Here is a 19,179-nt window from a genome sequence, read left to right as displayed (position 1 = left end):
ACTGCTATACAGTTGCATGAGATTTCCGAAAGGTTATTCAGGCAGTTTGATGTAACCAATAATTCAATATATCCGTGTTCGACTAAATACTAGCTAACAAAGTAGAAGTTAAACAGCCATTGCCGTAGCTCAGTGGTGGAGCACGGGATGTGAAATTCGGAGGCCATGTGTTTGTATTCCACCGGCGGCATGCGGTTGTTTTTTCAACTTTTTAGTCAATCACCTCCACTATTATTTACTTCACATTGATCAAAACAGACATACAAAAAAACCCCTATGCTTTTCCTGGTGTCAGTGGCTTTTTACTCCCTTCTTATGTAGCCAGTAAAAGAAGGTACTTAAATACATTCATTGTAAGTTTAAGTTCCATACACACTAGCAACATGTGCTTTGAGATTATGGCTATTTATGAAATAACATGGTGACAAAGCCATCTGAGGTTCTGGCAATGGAGCTAAGGCACGTACACACGTGCATCATTTGCTGCTAACATAGAATTGTTTTGGAGGCTGCCAGGCAGGTGTGATCGTTTGTTTGATCGATATGCATCATTTTTCATCTTGGCCACAAATAATCACTCAAATAAGCAGTCTTGAAGGTGCAGTGAAATAAGGTGTCAGAGAGATCATGTTTTTTAACGAACTTCAATCTGTGCTGGGCTGTGTGCACACCTTTTGTCTGTACCGTGCATCACTCTTGTGACAAAAAAAATCCATACATCTGGACTTCATTACAGTAATATTCAAGTTGAATTCCTAGATTCACAGATTGAATCATGGACCCTAATTCAACATTATAGCAAAGCGTGACGAAGTTATCTGGCTGGGCCTAGACACAAATTCAGCCACATACTTGTCACAATCTTTTATGCCCTTAAAACAGTAAAACAGATGGCTCAGCAGGTATGGCTTTTAGCCGCTGAGTCCAAGGTTGAAGGACAGAAACACTGACCCAGTGGCTCCATTTCAATGCAGACAAACTGCACAACAAACACGTGTAACCCCAGGTAGCAGAATTAATCCCTTAGGGTGTCTTCATAGCCCACGTGTAGCATCAGGACGTTCAACCTCGCATACTATGAACCTGTCAAGTTAAGTGCTTGCCTTTTACCCTATACTTGATACACTTTAATCTCTTTAATGTTAATTCAACCTATAACCATAATTACAGCCATAAAAGCAGCAACAATTAATTGCAAGCACTGAAGTGGCTACCCTATTATATAAGCATGCTCATTAAAACATCTATTGATTGAATCTACACATGATAGCAGAAAGCAAATTGACACAGGATAGAAAGATTTTAATATGCGGAACACATTTACTCTCTCGAAAATAAACTGCCAATGATTACATTACTATCTAATGCAAAATTTGAGCTCAGCTTACCAGCTGTTTCAGCTTTTCGATAGATTGAGGCAAAGAATTCGAGCAAGACATGTATGTACAATTACAGACAACTTTTTATTTTTCACACATATTCCTACTTCAAGAAACACTCTACTAGCAGTCCTTGATCTTACAGCACGTGGCCTGCACTACAAAAGGAAAGGCGGCGGTGACGCTAGGCGGAGTTACTGTGCACGCAGTGGCAGACGAAGGGCTTCTGCCGGTTGCCTCGCTTATGGCTCAGAAACAACTGGCAGAGAATAAACTATTTATATAGGCAGGCGGTTCGCAGTGGCGAACAGCGGCGGCTATGCGTTTTGACTCAGGTATTGCGGGCTACCGAGCATTGCATCAAACACAGCCAGCGTTCTGTTGAACGCATCAAAGTTCACCAGTGTTCTAGGCAGAATCTACATTTATGCTAGGAGCATGCGATGCCAGCAGAAGCTTTTCTGTACAATGCAGAAATCTGGTGCACACAGTGCATCACGTTTGCTCTCATTATCACTAATTGCAGTGTTATTATATCGCTGCTTTTATCCTCACGGTAGACAAGGAGAATTATGATGTGCATTTCACGATCCCAGGCGTGGCGCAGTTGGTTAAAGCGCTTGGCTGTGTATCCAAGAATGGAGGTTCAATTCCCAGTGGAGACTGTATTTATTTATTTTATATATTTATTTATTAATTTATTTATTTATTTATTTATTTATTTATGGGGCTGGTTACGAGAGACAGCGGCGAAGCCGCAAAACGCAGGAACGGGCACCAAAGAGCTTCCCTCTAAAACAAAATTTACTTCGTTTCACATCTTACAGAAAGGTTTCGCTGCATTTTGCCTTAGCATAACTTGAACCATATCGACTAAAATGTTAATACTACCCCTGATCCACACCTGCAGGCACCAGGGAATGCAAAATATTTAGAGAAGTAGAAACAGCCATTACAATCAAGACAGCTCCAAAAGTTTTGCTCTGTTCCAAAAGCCTAGGAGACAAAGAATGGAAACGCAATGTGACTCACCACATACACTAAACCTTAATACTGTCATCTCAAAGGAGCTCAAAGCTCCCATCAAGCTTATGAGCAAAGTTGCACAGTCATCTGTGGTGTGTAGCACTCAAAAGGTGTGTAAAAGTAATGATTCCTTCTTTACTTGAGTTTCTCTGTTGGATCATTATGATGCAATGCTGCAGCCAAAACATCAGTGTCCACACTCAACTGGGCCATTGTTGGCCCCTATCTTCAAGGTAACGGAGAGAGCTGGGCTGCCATGGCCAACAACACATGCTATAGTTAGTAGTGCTATGTCCCCGAAAGCATGAGTCAAAGGTAAATTAAGAAGTAATCCATGCTGAGGGAAGAGGGAAGAGGCACTGCACATGTTGTCAATTGCGTCATGCTGAAATTTTATATTCAGTGCAATTGCATACTATCTAATTACTATAGTTGAGTCCACTTATACTAACAATATTCAAGTGCCACGAAAATTCCATTGTTATAACCGATGACTGTCAAACGGTTTGCACGAAAAAGGCATAACAACTGCAAAGAGGGGTCACTGACGGCAAGTGACATGCGAGCTCCGCCGAGACATCGTTTTGGTGGCCCCGAAAGGGGTCTTGTAAAAAATACGAGAAGGTTGCCGCGGCTTCCTCTCAGCTTGAGAAATCCTGAAGTAACGCTAGGGTGAAGGGAGAGAGAGAGAGAGAGACAAAACTTTTATTTAAATGCAGAGGAGATTGGGGCACGCAGGCCCCTGGAGTGAAATCGCCACAAGCATCTCACCACGTACTTCAAACTGGCTTGCACGAGAAAACCTTGCTTAGTCTTGCTTGCCTCACGCGAAGCGTGTCAACATCCTTCTCAATGGCATCTAAGTACCCCACGTAGTGCAACGGAAGGTCCCTCGCAAAAACAAAGCCCCAGAGGAACTGAATCAACTGCAGGGCCTCCTGCGAGAACAACATTGAGGCAGCCTGCCCTACCGCGTCATCATCGCTGTCGTCGCTGTTACTGTCATCGTCAGGCGCCTTGTCGAACGCATTTACGCTCACTGTCAAGCGAGGACTTTTCTTTGTCGAACTTCTCAGCGGAGCGGATGATCGTCGCACCGTCGGTTGCGATAGTGCGTACTACTTCACGATAGTGCACTTCATCTCCAAATCAATAGCCGCGTGCTTTCTTTTCACCAGCTACATCGTCCGATAATCAGCGGGCGGATCAGCCATCTTCCGTTTCGGCGGCGATTCAAACGAGACGGAGAAACCGCGTGGCCAGGAATGACTTTGACGCAATCAACTTGTACAAACAACCAAATTCATTGGCAGAGCTGTGCAAAATGAGGGGCGAGCGGGCAAGTGAGCAGATCAGCGCTGTCGGCGCGTTGGCACAGTCCATTTGTGTTCCGAGGGGTGGAAAGGCAGCGGGAGAAAGGCGCGCGTGGCTTATAATGTGGAGAACTCTATGGCGGAGGCCAGAAAACAGGTTCTATTGTATGAGCGCGCGGCGGGGAGGGTGCAGCAGCTGAAAATTATTTTTTTTTTTTCGTTTCAAGGATTTCACATTCCACTACCTTTTGGCACGAGCCATCAGGAGCCAGACTTCATTGTTATAACTGATAATGTGGCAAGGGGGCATTGTAGTAAGCGGGTTATTTTACCCTAGAAAACATACAAAAGTGGACAGTGCAGCAGGTTTTCATTGTTGTAACCGATATATTGTTAAAACCGGTATCGTTATAAGTGGACTCGACTGTATATATTATGTATTCTCGAGCTGGCCAAGTCTGCACTCTCTATGCTGCTGATGCTCTCATAGAATGCAGAGGTTGGACGCAGTTCAATCACCTAAACAGTTAACGTGAACAGAGATGACGAATCCCATTTTAATTATTCCAGCCAGACTCCGAAAGCGGAGTAAACGCTGCTCAAACAACGAACTACTCACAAATGTAATCCAAACAATTGGCACAATATGAATGTGCACGTTGACAGCAGTGCTGGAAACCTGCCCAGAACCGGATATGAGAGCACAATCGGTCGCTTAGTGCTCGGCAAGCCGATGTGAAGCAGATGACATCATTTTGCGAGTGAAAGTGCCTGTGGACAGCAGTTTGTAGTCAGGAAAGAAAGGCATACTTTTTCAACTTTAATTTAAACCTACAAAAAGCAGACGGGAAGTCCAGAGAATGAAAATATTTGTAGCCCTAAGCTTCAGCTCAAAAGAGAAAAGGTGCTTTCTAATATGCTCAAAATATTGGTTATATTGTTTACAAGGCAAAGAAAATAAAATGATTTGGTTTGGTTTGGTTTAAGGTGTCTAACGTACCAAAGCAACTCGGGCTATATGAGAGACACCTCTAGTAGAGGGCTCCGGAAATTTCACCACCTGGGATTCTTTAACGTGCACTGATATTGCACAGCCTTGCTTTCTGCCTCCATTGAAAAGTAGCCGCCATTCAATCCTACATTCTTGGGTGCAAGTCAAGCGCCCTAATCGCTGCACCACCGTAACAATATGTGTAAAAATTTGTGCTCTGATAGAAATATTGAATTTGGCAGTTTTTAGCAAGTTTTGAGGCTTCCTGTTGAGAGTTTTCTAGTTTTGAATTGGCAACCCTGCACCCAACCGGCCACTGCGCAAGTCTTGAAACCAGAACTGCTTTGTCATGGGGTGCTTGCATACAGTTCGGCATGGTTCGACACACTATGGTAGGGGTCTTATTTCTGTTCCCAATCCTAGATTTAGTTTCTCCACTTTAGCATTGTGTTTAGAAAAAAATTAAGGCTGGCCTTGCTCGTAAAGAGCACCACAGACTTTGCAGTGTTTCTCACAATCAAGAATAGAGTAGATTACGCTCCTTCAATAATGTTTTCCAGTTTTACATAGATGGTGCTTGGCCAACTGGAGGACACCAGGATGGCAAAGCCAGTTATGGTGGATGTGGTGCTTAATGCTTAAACTCAATGAGAGTACCGTGATATTTACACAAGCTTCAGATGAACTAATTTCTCAGCACAAAGTTTTTTCCGAATATCTGCATGAAATGTATCTAAAAGAGAGGGGTGCCCTCACTAAAGTAACTGGTCATTCATTACCTGCCACGACCTGGCTTGACATCCTGGCACAGATGCGAAGCAGTTGACTGGCAGGCTTCTTGAAGAACAGGATCTACACGCCAATCTTCTCCGGCACCAGAAACCTTCAACACATGCTCAACCTGGTTCCACAGACAGGATGACAAAAAAGAACAGGTTCACTTGTGCCTCTGGGCAGTATATACACAAAGAAAATAGAAGGCATACCCACACAATCTTAACGAATTGTTTTCACAGCTTTAGCATGCATCAAATGCCAATATTTTAAGACAGCAAACACACAGGTTCATTTTCAGTTAAGCAATATAAAATGTTCAATGCTTCAGTATTCTCTGTTCTCAATATGCTTCAGTAGACAAAGCTGCTACCTGCCATAATTACTGATAATTTGTGCTATAAAAGATAACTGCATTATACAACTGCACTTTGAAGAATACTAGTGCTCACAATTATACTTTGTAGGTATACAAGATGTATCAGAAGTTTCCAGGACACAGTCTACTTTTCAGAAGTACACATCCTGGTAATTAAAGGGACATTGAAGGGAAATATCAAACAATATAAGACAGATATATATCCCCCAGAAACGCTATCAGCATTTTTTTCTGCATGGAAAGGTGCCTGCATTGCTGAGAAAAGTAAAATTAATGTCTCAGAACCCGTCTAGATTCACAGCACCAACGAAAAACTATAGTTAAATACTTTCTGCTATACCTTTGCAATAAACCTCTCTAGCCAATCAGAAGAGCCACTTCCAAAGAACAGAAATGCAGTCAGAAACCGAAACTAGCCCATCGGTCTTGCGATCGGTCGAGTTGGCCATCACAGTGGCAAGGTCCAAATGTAAGGTGTTCCTGCAGCCTTGCTATACCTTGCTATACTTTACCCTACACTGGAAGGCAGCTCCACTACCTTCACTGCATCTCAAGTGTGTGTGTGTGTAGAAATAACCTCAGTGGATGTGAAAGAAACTATGCAAGTTATCAAGAGCAGCCATAGACTGCAGAATAACCAGCTAATCGCGGGTATGCTTGTATATATTCGTGAAGATCACGTTAGTGAGTGGCTTTCCGTGCATTGTGTGCTGTTCTGAAGCATGCACAGGAACTTTGAAGGGTCTTAAAAAGCATGCGAGCTGCAGTCACATAGTGGGAATAGTCAAAATTTCAAATACGAAACGAATGTTTGTTACTCAATTTGTATTAGAAAAACTGATATTCCAAATTTTCAAATATTTGAAAATTTCCGAGTTCACCACAGTTTCATTGCACCGTGCATTTCACCACAATGCTTGACCGCTTTTATTGCACAGTGAAGCATCCTCAAAACACGACGGGGCCGTTTTGTGAAGAGGGACCTTCTAACAGTGTGCGCACACCGAAGCACTTGACGAAGCTGGAAAAAAACATCGTTCTCACTTGGATTTCATCTCAAATGTAGAAAACCATTGTGCAGGTGATCATCAAATAAAATTACTGTGATGCGAATGGTTTTCAGCAGTTTTTTCAGGCCCATTCGATAATTCGAGCTTGCGTCTAATTAGAACATTTTTTCTAGTCCCTTGAAGGCCTAATTAAAGAGAGTTACTGTACCAGCAGCAATGACAGCTCTACCGAGTTTAATGCTGGTCCATCCTACAAAAAAAAAAAAAAAAAACGATACATATAGAATCCTGTATAACATGCATACTGGATATTTCAGTAGGGTATACACTTCTGTGCAATTCTAGCTTATATTATTCGCAAATTACCATGAAAATTCTGAAACAAACAAGATCAACAGCATTTGCTGTCTTTAATTTTTCCATTCTTTCTTTATTGATTGAATATATGATAATTGAAGGCACTTTTTCCCCATATTTGTATTCAATTCGTTCGAAAACTGAAATATTTCCACACCTCTACTCAATGCATTTCAGTCGACACTGTATCTGAGTGAAAAATTGGGTGCCACTGCTCATCAAATGACACACTGTGCCATCGAATATCAAATATTTGTTAACTAATTACGAAATAAGTATGACTGCAGGCAACCCTTGTGATTAACTCTGCTATGGTTGTTGCAATCTCTATGTTGATGAATTCCTTTCTATGGTTTGTAAGTGGAAAGGAATTGGGATATGTATCCCAGAACTGTAGTGTGCCGCTTGCTGGCTAGAACTGTCTAAACGCATAACCCTGACATACAAGCATCAGCTGGTCGAACATTTTTGTTGGCAAAAAGCTTGCCATGTTTTTCACGACCAAAAGCCTGCCTTGCATGCCGGTGCCTCACATACTGCATGTGTGATGACCTGCGTTGTGCGATTTTTTTTCTTTAATGCACCAAATAAGAGGTGACGCTGCATGCATGTGCTAATTCTCAGATATTTTTCAGTGCGACTCTGAGCATATTTGCCTTTCCACTGTACAAAAACTTGGAAGACCACATGCTGGCATTGCGATACACACGCTGAAAATGTGTCATTTTATCGCGCTCACAGCCTGCACAAAGTAGTCCATTTGAACAGCTCAAGTGAGAACAGAACCCTTCAGAATGCCGATGAATACTTGCATCTCTGAACTTGCTGCACATACTGGCCTCATGCAGAAGAAATCAGCACACAGGTTTAGGTGCAGCCTTTCTCTCTGTCCCCTATTTCGCACTGTTCTAATTACGAGGCTTCACACTGCATTCTTAGCTACGCTCGCCATACTGGTTTAGTTGTACGTATTTTAATGGCAGTTACCAATTGAGAAAATGAAACAGTGTCCTCGAGATGTTTCGTGAACACACCAGCCACGGCTGCTTTGCGAATCCATAAGTGGTGGCCCCATGGGTACTTAGCTTTTATGCAATTTATTGAATTATAGAAACGTTGCTCTCAGTAAAAATAACGTATCTACTGTCACGTGATGCTAACCTATCAGTTTAAGCTTACTTTTCCTCTTCAGTGCACCTTTAAGTCAACAAGGTTCATCCACAGAGGTGAGAAAGATAAGTCTTGTATTTCCTACATATACTTTAAGGCTAGGGCATGTCACGAATGCCCCACTGCATGCCTAAAGAAAGTGACCTCGTGGCCTAAAACTTTTGATGCACCCTGTACAAGGCAGCCTAAGACATAGCAGCAATACAGACAAACTATTAATATATGCATGGAAGAGCTTCAACTAAATGGTTAGATTCACACAAGTAAATGAAACATTTTTTTTTTTTTTTTACTCTTCTGGTGTAAAATATTGCAGAACTCCTGCTACACAATAGTGTGACATTTGTAATTGACCATTTTTTATCGTCAAAGATAAAACTCCAGCAACTCCTGGGCGTATGTAAGTTTATCATTCCTTATTCGATTTCATTTATAGCGTTTAATATCCCAAATCGACTCTGGCTATAAGCAACACTGTAGAGGAGGGCTCCAAAAATTTCAGCCACCTGAGGTTCTTTAACATGCACATACACTGAACAGTATGCAGACGCTCCGTTTTTTGCCTCCATCAGCCGCCACGGCTGGGATTGACTCCGCATCCTTGGGTTGAGCTGCCTTAACTACAGAGCCAGTGTGGCAGCATCACTTGTAATTTACTGAAATGCTAGCCATTCTACAAGGCACAAGTTGACTGTAAAACAAGCTACTGACCTGTCGACGGCACTGGTCCGAAAGTCGTTGGCTGCCCTGAACTGAAGGTCGAGCATGCCTCATGAGACAGTGTAGAGTTTTGCCATTAGGTTCCAGGCGTCGCCTGCAGAAAGCTGCAATATCCTGTTCACATGAAGAGGCCAGGTCTGGAGTAAGTTGGTAGTTCTCAAGAAGAAAGCGACGGTGCTCCAGCATCTCCTGCTGACATTCAGCTCCTACCGGATAGTCTGCAATAACCAAGCATTAGGCACTCATGCCCTGGTTGCGATGACAGACAACTACAGTATAACAATAGCAACATAAAATTTAAAAATCAGATACATTCCAGATACTATTGACGTAATTTAAAGACTAACATCCCATACTGCAAAGTTAAGACAAGCTTCCATCATTAATTCTTACTCAGAATAACAAAGTTACTTCCCTGACACGGAAAAAAGCAGGAAACAAATAATATTGCCAAACATGCAAGAGCACTTGAGCACAATGAGGCCAATGCATGCTAATGAGGCCAGACAACCAAAATTAACCAGGACCCCTCAACCATGGGATTTATTCAATGGTTAGCTGTAGATACCATGCATTAAAAAAAAATAACACTGATCTGTCATGCTTACACTAACCTTTGTGCATTGCATTCTCAAGGCAGAGGAGGATCTGGGCCAAGCGAAACTCTCGGCGCGTCGAGGTCTTTTCACGGCAACGGTATATACGGATGTCTTGCAGGCATGCTCCACTAAGACCCTGGCTCACCCGGAAGTCCTGCATTGTCAGCTGCTCCCTTTGGGCCAGTTTCTCCCGACACTGCACATGGCCAACATAACAATGATGCTCATGAAACGGAGGTGCTTGGTGGGTTTGGCAAACCAAACCGTAAATTGTGGGGCTGGAGTGTGGAGCTGCAGAGGAGGTCTCCAGATTGATTAGGACCACCCGCATTCCTTAACGTGTGCTGACGATGCATAGCACGCAGACACCTCTGGGTTCTTCGTCTATGAAAACATGGCTGGCGCAATCGGGTTTGAACACGTCCTCTGGCTCAGTAGTTCAGCCCCTTAATCACTGGGCAACAACTGTGAGGCTGTTTGGTAAACTCGACTAATTATTCAATAGAACAACCTAGTTCTAACTATGCATCCAATTGAGAAGTGACCAACATCACCTATCTTTGAAGCAATTTATCAGTGCATGCTTGCTGCACATAGTTGTAAACCTTATCTACACTTGTGAGCTGCTACATAAAGTGAATGGCTAGTGATCCATGGCCCACTCACCTCTTCTTATTTACATTAGCTTTATTTTCTAGGTTCCCAAGTTGAAATAACTGAATGAACTGGAAAATGTATAGGCACATTTACGCTCAAGTATATCCCAGTAGCCGGCCAGCCACCTTTTGCTTCCTCAGTTTAAAAAAAATACCTTCAAAACTGCACCGTATATGCACTCATCATTTGTTAGTATCTCCTCTAAAATTAGTTACCCATTACGTGGTATCACAAAGAAAAAGCAACACATTACAGATATCCTAGTGCACTAAATAAGCTTAACAGGAAAACAACAGCTACAATTACCAAAGCAAATCGAACACTCAGTTTTTGTTACCACATTACACACAACACTACAGTAAAACCGCAACATATATTTATGGCAGTTTTAAGATGACTTACTCGAGATTTCAAGTAACTTGCTGTACATTAATAGAACAAATACGTCAAGGCAAGCCATAGCATAACACAACAGCCAGTGTCCCCCTTACAGGAGGTTTTCATTTGCCTTCAGTTCTAACGACAAATGCAAGACTCACCTGTTCACTCATTTCCCTGCTAGAACGATGACGCAGAAGGCAACGATAGATTCGGCCTTCTCCTGAGGCAACATGTGGGCACAAGCGATCTCTATCTTCCTGACATGCAAAAAAGAGTGGCCGATCCAGATGAAAATCCTCCCCCTGAAGCCGGGCCAAGCGCAGCAACTCACGACGACAGTTGTCTTTAAGTTCGTTAACTACACGTGACAGACACTCAAGTGTTGCTCCCTGTGAATGGCGCTCCTGCAAATGAAAGCGAAGGAATATTGATAAAGAAGTTTGCAAAAAAAACAATGATGAAAGGGTACAGTGCCTCCAGAAATTAAAATACACACTGAGCTTCTGAGTGCACTGCTGATGTACTGATGAATACACTGAATCCAGCCGCATGGCCTCCACTTTTAGAAAACAAAAGCAAGAAGTTATATGATATGTTATCCTATTTCACATCATATTTCGTTAAGTGTGAGCGAATATTCGAAACTTTGAATTGATAATGGCTGTCAAATTGTTCGTATTCGAAAGACTGATATTTGGAATTTTTGAATATTCGAAAATTACCAAATACACCGAAAATTTTCGGATTCATCAGTTTCCTTGCACTGCGCGCTTCATCGCAGCACTTGACTGCGTGGACTGTGCAGTGAAGCATCCAGAAAATGCGATGGGGCCATTTTGTGAAGAGGGCCTTCCTGACAGTGTGCAGAGTGAAGCACTCAAAGAAACTGAAAGAAAAATCTTTCTTACACCGGTTTCATCTCAAATGCAGACATCCATTGCAGGGGTGTTCATCAGGCAAAATTAGTGTGATGCAAACAGTTTTTTGCAGTTTTTAAGGCCCCTTGGATAATTCGTCCTTCAGTTAATTTGTCCCTTGAAGTCCGAATTAACAAGAGTTTAAGGTATTCGGCAGTGATTTAGCAGCTCCACCTGGTTTCATACAGGTCCTTCCTGTACAAAAATTGGTATATGGAATCCTGAAAAAATTTATACTGAAATTTTCAGTAGTGCATACACTTCTGTGCAATCTAATTTTATCTTATTTGCAAATGTAATCTAGATTCTGAAACAAACAAGACTTACAATGTCTGCTCATTTTTAGTTTCAATTTTTCTTTTTTTTTCACTGGTCACATATTCGGTATTCAATTTGATATTCGAAGGCATTTTTTTCCCAATGTTCGTATTAGACCCGTATTTGAATATTTCAATGAAGTTCATATCAAAGGAAGGTACATAGAATGATTAACTGAGCAAGTTGGAGTATGACGTGAATATGATGTGCATGATGCATTGAATGAACACACAAATAAGGCCTAGTCTGCGCCTTTCTGCTTTAGTAACTCTCTGTTGCGCCGTTTTTATTTTTGCCACTAACTTCAATACTGTCCATGCTGTGGTAGTATGGCATTCAGAACTTGTCTTCACATTACTACTATTATAGCTAATATGTACTCTTGAAAGAAATTTAAAAAGTAATTTCTCGTGAACTTTTCCCCAGTACAATGTGTACAGCACAGTACTTGACCCTATTCGCAAGCCAGTGCTGCATGCATATGCCATGAGACAATGTGCATGGACGGGCCAAGGGAAAGCATATCTACACATCTCAACTCACTTCTCAATGCCTCAGTACTGACACGAATACACGCTGGTTCCACAAGTAGAGAAAAGAGAACAAACCAGCTTCTCAAGGTGAGAGGGATAACTGCTCCATGAGAGCGATGGGTGGGGTTAGAAAAAGCCTCTATGTGGGGGCTGAGTCTCTCTTGGCGTGCCCCCTGGATTGACTTCTGGCCATGAGGCCCTCAACTGGCACGAAAGAACTGCCAACAAGGTAAGGCCACCTTTCCAACTTTTCAAGAAGATCATTCAACTGCCTTTCGCTCATGTTCATTTTGCTCATGAGCTAACCTGATAAACATATACTTTCCTGTGAGCTTATTTCCCCCAAACCTACTGCAGCTGCGACTAGTAGCTCCATGAGTCAGGGGCACGGAGTAATGATGAAGATATGATAGACACTAAAAGCTAGGCCTCCAGGCTACCCAATGGCAACGTGCCTCATAATTGCAAGTACCCCACTCAATGACTCAATAAATCACTGCCAATAACTACTTGATATAAATTTTATTCAATTATTTTCCCGACCATTAAGGGACACTTTGTGCATTCATCATGAAAAGTACTGTAATCCCTATTACGTGCCCTGGCTACACAAGAATAAATGCATAGTATATGACACAGCCACTGCAGATCTTGAAGATCCTGAATAAAAAATAAAAACTGGAAAATGACACTTGTCTCAGTGGTGCAGGGTCTGCTCTGTAATTTATGAACATTGCAGTTGCCCTTCTCAATTTATTTTCAGAGAGCAATCACTCACACTCTCTGACAGGTCACATCTTTCAAATTTCCCACTGCATAAGCAGCTAATACACTGCTGTATTAGCTGTGTATTAGCTGTGTGTTTCATGTACACTGTTCCAATATATTTTAAATTCTTTCTACGACTGCATATATAGTAAGAGAGTGAAGCTTGGGGACAGCAAAAGCCACTTAGAGAACAGTTACATGGCTGCTGTGTCATGTGTGTGGTTGATTTACAAGCCCATGGGAAGAGTAAATTTGTCTTGACAGTCCCAGCCTCTACACTCCTGCTGTGAACAAGCTGCAAAATGGTTACAGGGACATTTGAAGGGGGCAATATAAACATGGCAGGAAACCAACCTTAGCTCCATATTACACCATATTAAAGAGAGTTCATGCTTACATCAGAGCTCTTTGGTATCCGGCCACAAGTGAAACGGTCAATGTCCGGGCCACAAGCATCCGTGAATTTGTATACAAGCCGGTAATCCGAAAACACCACTGACTGCATGCGCTCCAAGAAGGTATGGCATTCTGGTTCTGTTGCATTCTCACTGTGATCCATGAGGCAAGCCAGAAGCTGCCCTTTTTCACCTGGTTTACATTGAGGAAACTGCCCAGGAAAAAATAGAGAAAGGTTTCAGGTAAACACTCTTATGCCAAAACACAACCAAAGAGAAATACTCTGACAATTACGACAACACAAACAACATAGAAAAACGCAATCATAGTAAGAATACACCATAAATGGGGTGAGAGTACATGAACGTCAAGCATCCCACACAGATTAAAAAAGCACAGCAATACATACATGGTTCATCATTACAAGGGGTACCACTTATGCTGAATGATGCTATATATATATATATATATATACATATGGACATAGCAAATAACTGAAAATAAGGCGAGCGTCATACCATTTCCATCAGCTGTCGGCAGAATTTTGATGCCGCATCATTAAAACGGTTGTCCTGAGTAATATCACGCCGATACTTCCAGAGTAGCTGAAATAAAAATTAAAAACGAAATTAGTAACACTAATAATGCAAAACTATTCAGGCATATCAAAGCAACAAATTTAGTTCAATACAGTAATGTAGATAATGCAGAATCACAACAGAAACTAAGACAGCCAAAATACTAGCAACAAAACAAGTTAAGACTTTAAATCAATTTTTAATGTCATTCCTAAGCCCACGCATGGACACAAGATGTATTCTTACCCTCATAAGGAAACTTTTTATGCATGAGTAGAATAACAATATACAATACAGCCACATGCAGCACACTTTTTCCAGGATTAAAAGCACTGGCTTCATTTAAAACTTCTATCTACAGCAATGATGCCTGCCTTTAGAAAGCAAAAATTCACTGCCAAAACTGGTCATTCTCCTTATTTCCTGATATTGCACCTCAGTCCTACAGAAAACTTCCCAGCAAGTGTTCTGAACTATGAAGCCTGAAGTCCTAATTCTGCTACAAACCCCCCAAGCTATGCAAGCAGTGGATGCAAGTAATACCTGGCTTAAACACAAGATCCCTACAAAGTAAGTGCTAACCCCTTTTTAACATCTGATATGAGATTGACCTTCCCTCTAGATCCAGAGGAATGATGCGATGGAGTACCCTTCATCACAGCTTGTACAGCCCTCAGCCAGTTTCCAAACAATGAAAAGATGGCAAAGAGACTGCCATATAAATAAGCAAAAATATATAGTTCTACACATGGGCTTGTTTATGCTGGCTAGTATGACATTTTAAAACAGCAGCCACATGTGGAACCTTTAAGAACCAGACAGGCAGCTTGTGCACCACTTTTCTTATTGGGATTTCAGATGAGACAAAATATTCTGATATGCATTGCGATTGTATGCATCTACAAAAAAAAAAAACTGCTTTATCTTGCCCTCTTGTTCTTGAAAGCAATGTTCTCTATAGACTAGATAAGTAGCTCACCATTCTAAATTTAAGGGCATATAACTACAGTGGCACATTTATGAGCAACTCCTGGAGAAAGCAGTCTCATAGGCATCATACATTCTTTTAAATTTATTAGAACAAAAAGGTGGGTGTTTAGCGTGGTTTTTCATAAGAAAATTTCTTGACTAAGGAAAGGAAAAGAAAATAGGGGGCAGGGGGGGGGGGGGGGGGGGCAGTCAATTCCCCACTCCTTTCCAAATCTGGCCCTATTTCACTAAAAACCCTTGCTCTAATTGAGTATGTAACGGGAAATAATGAAATGGTGAAAATTTGACCCAAATCGCGAACTTAGTATTAATTGCATTTTTTGGGGACTTCACAACCAATTGTTCAAGATCCTCTTTTGAAAGGCAACCTCAAAATCGTTCAGTAGAACAACATTAAGTACTGATTAAATATTCCTTTGCTTGCTATAATGTGGAAACCTGTTAAGTTAAACTTTACCTTGATCACATAGTTAAAGTTTATTCTCCACTACCAGTCTACAGCTGCACTGCTTCAACCCCTACCATCTTGAGCCCGACAAACAACTTCATTGCCGCTTGTGGCAATCCAGGTACGTACGTGGTTGAAGACCACTGTCCTAGAATAATGTTAGCAGCCAAGTTGTGCAGGTCAAAGCTGTTTAGCTATGATGTGCCACTGCATTCATAAGTTTTAAAACTTTACACAATTTTTTACACTAGAAGAAAAGTTTACAAAAAAAAAAAAAGTAAACTCAATGCAATTCATAAGCTCAGCTTGAATAGGCACAAGTGCTTCCATAAGGCATGGTTACCATGATGAGAGAAAAAAATAAAGAGGTGGGGGCTTCTGAAATCCAGGAGTTCCAAGGATCCAGAGAGTATATTAATGGGCCTCGAGGTTTCAAAAGACTGCTGATCAAGATACAAAGAGGAAAATAGAACTAAGCACTGTTGAAGCAAACAAGTTTCAAATACTGAGAAAAAAGCTAATTCTTGTTCTGAAGGCTGACTGGAACTAAGGGGGCTAAAAGTGAGGCATGCTCTGTGTGTCAACAGGTAGTCAAAGTTATGCACCCGAAAGAAACCTTAGCAGCAAACTTCAGGAAAAGGAATAAAAAAAAAGTTCAGAACAAAATGATGCTGCAGGGTATTGTTACATGCGAGAGCATTAAGGAAACTTACATGATGGCAGGCTTCCGACAGCCCTTCATCCTCTTTCCTCTAGTAAAAAAGTCAAGACAAGAAATACACAATCAACAATTTTATAGACAGACAACAGAGAAGATAACGGCAGAGGCCGTGTGAACAACCTCCCCATGCACCCCTTACTGCCGAAATGCTCAAGGTGTCAGCAAAAAAGGACAACAGGCCAACCATGAACAAGAACATCATTTGGTGCAAATGAAACACAGAGGCCGTTTTTGTGCAAAAGAAACGCCATACATACTGGTTTCCAACAGAACATACAAGAGAAATAAGTATCGGCAAAAGCTTTAAATTTATTACCCGGCGATATTCACAGCACGTGAGCACTGCCTGAGCTGCAATATAAGCTGCCATAAAAAAAAAAAAACACAGTAAACACATGTATCATTAGTAAAACATTAAACATGAAGATCTCATTGGCACTACTATTTACCTTCATACTTCATAGTATTTAAGGTTTGGTATATTTTCATTTCCAATTTCCTGGCAGAAACTGAACCTGGCAACGTTTGACACTAGAAAATTATCTAAAGAGGCTAGTCTAGCAGTGCGGTTCAAAGTGCTGGCAAGCATTAAATGAAACATCATATGGCTTAATGAGGCTAAAAAAACAATTAAGAATATACTGTTCTAAAGGGCAGGCATGTAGTACTATACTATTGATGGTTAGCGGAGAAACAAGAACTACACTGCGTAGGACCCCTCGTCATAAGCATATAGGCACACTGCAGATTAACTACGGCACAGACGAGAGTGCCTCTTGCGGTGACACAGTACAGGCTGCCCGCAGGCAACTCCACCACAGCTTTCAGTAGGTAGCTCACACAAGTTTTCTCATGTGCTTTGGTCGTTATAGGAGCGGATTCAAACAATGAAAATTGGTGTGTTGTGAAAAGCAACATCCAGTACAAGAACTTGCCAGTTTTTAGATCCTTTATGTTTGGTCATTTGCCGCCACGCGAGCATTTGCATGTCCGTGCGGACAATGCACCAATATCTTAGCAAAACCATATATTTTCGTATAATTCTCCCGCATCTGTGAAACCGAATTGATGTGCAAAATCACTAAGCATTATTTTCAGCATTGGCAAAAAGGTCACCTTCTTTATTGAACTATGATACATCGAACAACTGGAGCGAAATTATAAAGATCTAAAAACCAATCTGCTGCCACTTTCCCAGACATCACGACTAAGCAGTTTTACTTTTTTCTGTCATTCAAAAAGTGCTACGGCCCTTTAACAATAATCAAGAGCCCAAGGGTGCAATATTATAACACACAAGCACAGTCATGTGACATTTTTCGTATTTTGTGGGCTTTGAAGAAAGCACTACACGATGTCAAAAGATATCCCACCCCGCCGGGGTGGCGCAGTGGTTACGGCGCTCGACTACTGTTCCCAAGGACGCGGGATCAAATCCCGGCCTCGGCGGCAGCTTTTCGATGGAGGCGAAAAGCAAGGCGCCCGTGTGCTGTGCGATGTCAGTGCACGTTAAAGAACCCCAGGTGGTCGAAATTACCGGAGTCCTCCACTACGGCGTCTCTCATAGCCTGAGTTGCTTTGGGACGTTAAACCCCACAAAACCAACCAACCAAAAGATATCCCGTTGGTTTCATCAAGCTTCGCTGTACCACTTTTTTTTTTAATTGCTTGGTCCAAGTTATGTGCAACACCCTGAATATAAGTTAAAGGCATGTATATGGCTCTCCCAAGTCATAGATACTGCCTAGTTGACACTAATATTGTACCGATGTGGTGATTACAGAATAGTAGGCCAATGAAGAAAGACAGCAAGCAGAAAGACAGAAATCTGGATGTGGTAAAAGTGATATGCACACTTGGCAACTATTGGGATCACTCAATGCCTACAGCTTTACATTATGTGCCTTATTTACTACAAGCCTCCTGTGCCATATCTTGGCTCCAGTACAGCAGGCTTTATTACATAGCTGAAAAAAAGAAAACGAAATAGGCAAAAAAGAACAAGAAAGTAATCTGCTGTACAGCAGAGCCTACAGGCCAACGGGATTCTGTGCCTTTCATAGAAAAATGGGCGGTTTACTGTCTGACCGTCAAGTTATACTCTGCTGGCATTGGCTTTGCTAGAACCATGGTCACCAAACACTGGGCATACAAGTGCACAACAAACATCCCCACCTTGAGAAGCACAACAATAACAGTCACTTGTAATTCCTATCATGAAGAATCTGTTTTTTTCATTGCCCTTCTTTTGGCTATACACATTTTCAAAATGAGGTTGAAGGGCACCACCACTTTGGACATGGGCTATGCTCGTCGAAGAGGAAAACGCTGAGAGGAAAAAAATCCTGGTTGCTCCAGAAAAAGAAAACTAATGAAGCAGTGCAATGATGTCCCACCATTAACAAATTTTTCAGCATAAAAAGACCTCTGCCAGTTTAAAAACAGTGTGATGAAGAAGTGTTATGGAAGCCCAGAAATTAGACTTGCTTCTAAAATGTCTCCAATTTGACTATGCCTCACTGCAGAGCTGAATACCATGGAGGTCTCTGATGAGCATTTCTTGCACAAAATGTCTGGTTAACATTACTTCAAGAAATAGCCCCATTCAATCGTATAAGTGCCAACAGCAGTTAGATGCATTCAGGACTTTGTGACAGATTGATTGAAGAAATCAAACCTGTTTGCCTGTTAACAAAAAACTGTAAAAAAAAAAAAACCAAAAAACAAAGTACAAAAACATTATGCATAAGAAAA

General features: G+C 41.6%; 1 protein-coding gene across 1 annotated transcript in view; it reads right to left on the bottom strand.

Moving 5' to 3' along the window:
* Glg1 (Golgi apparatus protein 1) overlaps nt 1–19,179 on the bottom strand; it is a 109,200-nt gene that overhangs the window by 77,909 nt on the left and 12,112 nt on the right. The window contains exons 2-8 of the mRNA XM_084588668.1: nt 16,418–16,456; nt 14,207–14,293; nt 13,690–13,899; nt 10,915–11,160; nt 9,734–9,914; nt 9,111–9,337; nt 5,489–5,610 (exon numbers count right to left, since the gene is read on the bottom strand). Of these exons, the coding sequence (XP_084444794.1) occupies nt 5,489–5,610; nt 9,111–9,337; nt 9,734–9,914; nt 10,915–11,160; nt 13,690–13,899; nt 14,207–14,293; nt 16,418–16,456 (1,112 nt within the window). The remainder of the gene's footprint in view (nt 1–5,488; nt 5,611–9,110; nt 9,338–9,733; nt 9,915–10,914; nt 11,161–13,689; nt 13,900–14,206; nt 14,294–16,417; nt 16,457–19,179) is intronic.

The sequence above is a fragment of the Amblyomma maculatum genome, chromosome 1 (assembly GCF_055883805.1).
Source record: "Amblyomma maculatum isolate TAMU_Amacu chromosome 1, ASM5588380v1, whole genome shotgun sequence".
Lineage (NCBI taxonomy): Eukaryota > Metazoa > Arthropoda > Arachnida > Ixodida > Ixodidae > Amblyomma > Amblyomma maculatum.
The sequence above is the reverse complement of the archived record's forward strand: the minus strand, read 5'-3'. Positions and strand labels throughout refer to the sequence as shown.